At 36.2% G+C, this 5,823-nt stretch overlaps 1 protein-coding gene across 1 annotated transcript; it reads left to right on the top strand.

Annotated features, from left to right (window-relative positions):
• Positions 1–274: 274 nt before the first annotated feature.
• On the top strand, positions 275–1,184 carry LOC141691494 (uncharacterized). Its single transcript, XM_074496231.1, has 4 exons — positions 275–343; positions 420–577; positions 664–958; positions 1,050–1,184. The coding sequence occupies exons 1-4, from the start codon at positions 275–277 to the stop codon at positions 1,164–1,166; spliced, it is 639 nt and encodes a 212-aa protein (XP_074352332.1). The 3' UTR covers positions 1,167–1,184.
• Positions 1,185–5,823: the final 4,639 nt, after the last annotated feature.

Below are 5,823 nucleotides of genomic sequence, written 5' to 3'. Positions count from 1 at the left end.
TGTGAAAATGCATAGTTTAGTTGTGGGAGAAAATGATTCTTTTTTGTTTGCTAGAGATTTCGTGTGGTTGTCCGCTAACCACTACACCCAATAATTTTATGCAGGTGCTCTGACTTTTGCTTCCACTAGTGCTACCAAGATTTATGTAAACCCCGCTGTTGATCATGTCTCTTCAATAAGAGAGAGGTTATCTGCTTTACCTCCAAAGGTCGTCGCTATTGAGGCCCCTACTTCTGCCAGGCTGCCTCCCGAGGAAGCCATGTTCGTTAACCGCATGAACGTGGAGACCCTGGTGAGGGCTACCTGCGCCGGAGAGCTGAAGCTATATGTTATTCCCAACTACGTACTTGAAAGATCTAGGCCGCATACCATTGCTCCATAATCCGCCTCTTAACTTTTTTCACCCGACATTATGACAGGTTGATGTTATCACATTGAAGGCTACAATGATTGCCATCAACAATCGCTTCAAATGGTATTATGTGTCGTGCAAGGCATGTGTGAAGAAGGCCACTCATCAGGATGGGGTTTTTATCTGCAACAGTTGCAGGAAGTCGGTTGACCAGCCGCTGGCAATGTAAGAAAATATATGAACTTTTACTCACTCCCGTGCCTGCATCTAGCATGTTCTTTTAGTGATTACAAATCTCCATTTCCTTCTAGGTTTTGCATTGATGTTCAGGTTGAGGATGGCACCGGAACTACAACTGTTGTTTTACTCAATTCTATTTCTGAGCACTTGCTAGACACCTCAGCCAATAAAATTATTAACAAAATACCACCAGGCGATGATACTGTGCCTCGAGAGCTGCAAGAACTTTTGGGTAGGGAATATGTGTTTAAACTGAAGTTGAACAAGTACAATTTGGTTGATGGGCTGCAGGATTATGGGGTATCATCTATTTTCACCCCTGTGCAAGACCTGGAGACTGCTTATGAAAATAAAATGCTAGAACAAGTAAGTGATTTCTATGATATATGTGTTTGCCTTCTTTCTGAAATCGTTATACTAAGCAATTAAGTCGACTCCCAATATTTTTTACTGTCAGGCTACTCCCGAAATGATGACTTCTTCATCTAGCAGTGTTCCTGAAAGTAGCAACCAGCGGAAGAGGAAGTTGTCTCCAGTTATCAAGGCTGATGCAGAGGGAATCATCAAGCCTTAGATTCCTAGCAATAAACTTTACCCCTGTAATAGACTAAATCTTTTAATACTCTGCAAAAATGGACTAATTTGAGCTTGTTTTTTTTATTTACTAGAAATCTAATGTTTCCTTGCAACTATGTAGTAAGTTTTAGATGAAAGTTTAAGGTTTTCAAGAATCAGGGTGTCAGAATTTTTTTACTGAAAAGTTGGTTTACTGTTGAACATGTTTCTTTTGCTTTGCACTTCTTCTTTGTACATAATCAGCTCAATCTCTTTCATCAATCCCTTTCATGTATATGGTGGCTTTATTATTCACACACATTAATTGGTTATGAGTTTTTCAAAAAAAAATATTTGCTTTTTTATTTTTATCATCAAACTTTCTTTAAGTAATATTAGCAATTATTTAAAAAAATAAATAAATAGGAGGTTCAAAATCTAGATATTTATGCATAAATCCGCATACATTATATTTACCATTATACATAAAAGATATTATTATTCTTCACATTAAGGCCTATATAAACATATAATTCTAAAAATTTATATTAGTCAACCGAAAATAGAATAAAAAAATTACCCTTGGCAACTTGGTCTCACATAAAATGAATAGATTTGCTAATTTTATTTTAAATTAAATTTACCCTTTTTTCCAGAAAACATATTATTGTTATTCACATTAAAGCCTATATAAACATCTAATTTTAAAAAATATATATTATTCCTAAGTCTATCAAATATTATTTATCTTCGTAGGTATACTTATTTATGCATTTGGTGATTATTTTAATAGGTTGTATTTGGTGAATTAATTCTGTAAAATTAAGCTATACTAATTATTATTAATGCAATAGATAAAGAAATAATTTTTTCAAATGTGCCACTTTTTTGGGTGCATCACTGCTAATTTAAAGGGTTAAAAATGAAATATATCCAGTTACTTACAATAATTTCTTGGATTAGAATAAAAATATATGAAAAAGAATAACAGCCTGCACCTTTAAATTTGAGATTTCATTTTAACCCAAATATAAAATAAAAAAATAGCTCTTGACAACTTGGCCTCACTCAAATTAGAAAAATTGGTTTTGATTCTTCCAAAAAATAATCTATTTAGATTTTATCATAAAAGTATTATCACATTTGGTGTTTTTAGAAAAAAATGGTATATGGTAACTTAATTCTACAAAATTAAGCTTATAAAGTATTTTACAGTTATTAAAAAGCTGTAAAGAAAATTCAACCAAATTCAACCAACATATTAATTGTTTGGAGCAAAAATTAGTAGCCTATACCAACATATTGAAGAAAAAGAGTAATGTCATTGGATCCAATTTACAAATAAGCCTAGGATCCTTTCTTAGCAAATTTTTAAAAGTAACTGTAGCCTGTTGACCTCCCTCTTTGATTTCAACACTTCATTTGTTTTACCAAAAATAATTTCCCTGCATCTATCTATTTGAAGTTAAATAAGGGAGGCATGGAGCATTTTGTTCCACTTAACCAAGATTATAACTCTTTGGGAGTTGTCTCGGTACAAAATACATCTTTCCAGCACTGGTTGTGCTCGCTGGCTAGGCATGAAAGGACTCTCAAAATCAGGCTTAGGCGACAAGTGATAGCAGACTCTCACGGTGATAGTATTCAGACTAATTTGCTAAAGAAAAAGATCGCCCAGCAGGCAAGAATGAGAAGAAGGGTTGTTATGCTAACTAGAAAACTTACGACTGACCAAGGATTGAATCCCTTCTCGGCACTACACATTATGCGCGCTTGCTCACTGGTTCCACTACAGACTCTACTTCCCCGACCTGAACCTGGGCTTACAACATCGAATGGTATTTTTCCATTTAAGTCCTAGGCATTGTTATTTTTGGAATAGGTTGTTGCTATATACTCAAGTGATTTGTTGGTTTTAAACCCTTTTAGTTATATTTTAGATATTAACTTCTAATGACACACTACTGATGTAGCAAACTTAGCTGCATTGTGTCATGTGCTTCTCCTCTTTTACTAACCTTAATGACATTCCCGCCCATCTCTTACACAACATATTCTTACCACAGTGAATTTCAAACTAACTTGCCTTCATTTGTGTTTCCCTAAAAACAAAAAAAAAATTACGACATCATATTTACTAAAATATATAAAATAAGGCCTTGGTAGTTAAGAAAAGAGTTAAATAGCTATATTTATATTGAGGTAGCAAGTATTATGTCCAATGTTCTACTGTAACTACAATCAAAGACTTATAGTACATGTATTGTTCTGGTCTCAAATATGCTCCATGTAGTCAAGCGCTACCTCCCAAGAGCAAAGTTCCAGGCATTGCCAATAGCTACATATAAAACGCATAAAAAATTTGTCAGCAAAACATCTAGACATCACAGATTGTACTATAGAAGAATAAACACCAGAATTACACAACATCACACTGCTTGGCATCTTAGTTGTTGATTGTTTTTTGACATACCAGTTTTGTAACTTGCTATGAAATTGAGCAGCATAGTGCTTATGAAAATTATTATAAACTAGCAACAAATTTTAAAAGTTACAACAGATAACCCCATCACCAAATTTTCTTCATCTTCTTTTGCTTATAAAATGCATATTCATCCCTGCTCAACCTTTTTCAGATTCTCAGGATAATGCTTCTTTGCCAGTGTATCACACACCGGCCAAACGACCAGTTCCAACAGATTCCGTACTTGCAGCAGGTATTTTAATACATATGTTGCACCCCTGATCTCCTTCAAGATGTTTGGCATGTATCCTATGAAAACATATATGTGCTTTTGTATTATTGTGATTGTGAGGTATTGATAACACCATACCTCAAACCCCTGCTAATATATTCACTACCAGGGCAAATGATGAAATAGGCAAAGGTATCATGTCCCATAGACACAACTAAGTGCGCTGACAAACTATTAACAACTAATGCAGGAACAAGCAGTGCCCCAACAAGTTGGGCTGCATGTGCTGATTTAATTAAATTTGATAATTACATCACACTCACTTCTTCACCCCTGTACTGGAATCATAGTAACTAAAGTTCTTAATAACATACCAGTTTTGCAACTTGCTCTGAAATTGAGCAGCATAGTGCTTATGAAAATTATTATAAAATAAAAATAAGTTTTAAAGGTTACAACAAAAAACCCCATTATCAAATTTTATTCATCTTCTTTTGCTTATAAAATGCATATTCATCCCTGCTCAACCCTTTTCAGATTCTCAGAATAATGCTTCTTTGCCAGTATATCACACACCGGCCAAACGACCAGTGCCAACGGATTCCGTACTTGCAACAGGTATTTTAATACATATGTTGCACGCCTGGTCTCCTTCAAGATGTTTGGCATGTATCCTATGCAAACATATGTGTGCTTTTGTATTATTATAATTGTGAGGTATTGATAACCCCATACCTCATACCCCTGCTAATATATTTACTATCAGGGCAAAGGATGAAACATGCAAAGGTATCATGTCCCACAGACACTACTAAGTGTGCCCTCAGTGACAAACTATTAACAACTAATGCAGGAACAAACAATACCCCAACAAGTTGGGCTGCAGGTACTAAATTAATTAAATTTGATAATTACATCACACTCACTTATTCACCCCTGTACTGAAATCATAGTAACTAAGGTTCTTATTATTAACATGTTCTTTGCTTTTTGTACCATCACAGCTGAAAGGGCACTTCCATCATCTTTTGGCGCCCCCACGCACAACTGTGTGCACTGTGGCGCCACACTATGGTATGAAGAGCGTATTAAAAGGAACAGGCACACCTCAAACCCACAATTTACATTTTTTTGTATGGAAGGACGTGTGAAACTACCTCTCATGAAAGATCCACCCTCATTGCTCAAACATCTTCTTGGCCCTGATTCTGGCCAGCAGGGTAGCAATTTCAGACGAAATATACGACCGTACAACTCCATGTTTGCTGTTGCGTTGTTGGGGGTCCAAGTTGATAAATTAATTAACAAGTCAAGAGGACCCTATGTGTTTCGTGCTAGCGGACATATTTACCATAACACAAGCTCTTTGCTACCGCCAACGGATAAAAAGCCGTTGTTTGCACAACTTTACATCTATGACACTGATCATGAGATTAGTAACAGAATTAACACACTCAAAAATACGGAAAACACTCCAGCTATTGACGAGAATATAGTCCAAGGTTTAACACAAATGTTAGACGAGAATAACAATTTGGCGAGGTATTATAGAAAGGCGAGGGACATGTTCGAAGCACAACCCCAAACCACATTTCACCTGCGCCTGCCTGAGGCTCGGACCAGAGATGGTAGACAATACAACATCCCAACAGAATCTGAAGTGGGCGGCTTGATTGTGGGTGAGCTCACTGAGACAAAATTTGAGCGTGACGTTATTGTGCGCCACCATACTAAAGGAATTACACATATTGATGAGTTGCACCCAAGTTTATGTCCATGGCATATCCACTAATTCACCCTTATGGTGAAGATGGATATAGACTGGGTATACCCTTAGCAGACAGGGGCTCACAAACTTCAAAAAGACATGCATTGACGATGTGCCAATATTATGGCTTCAGGTTTCAGCAAAGAGCCAATGAGGGGCATACCTTACTTTTGGAGGGACGGCTCTTGCAATAATATATAGTGGATGCTTAC

The sequence above is a fragment of the Apium graveolens genome, chromosome 10 (genome assembly GCF_009905375.1).
Source record: "Apium graveolens cultivar Ventura chromosome 10, ASM990537v1, whole genome shotgun sequence".
Classification (NCBI taxonomy): domain Eukaryota; kingdom Viridiplantae; phylum Streptophyta; class Magnoliopsida; order Apiales; family Apiaceae; genus Apium; species Apium graveolens.
The sequence above is the reverse complement of the archived record's forward strand: the minus strand, read 5'-3'. Positions and strand labels throughout refer to the sequence as shown.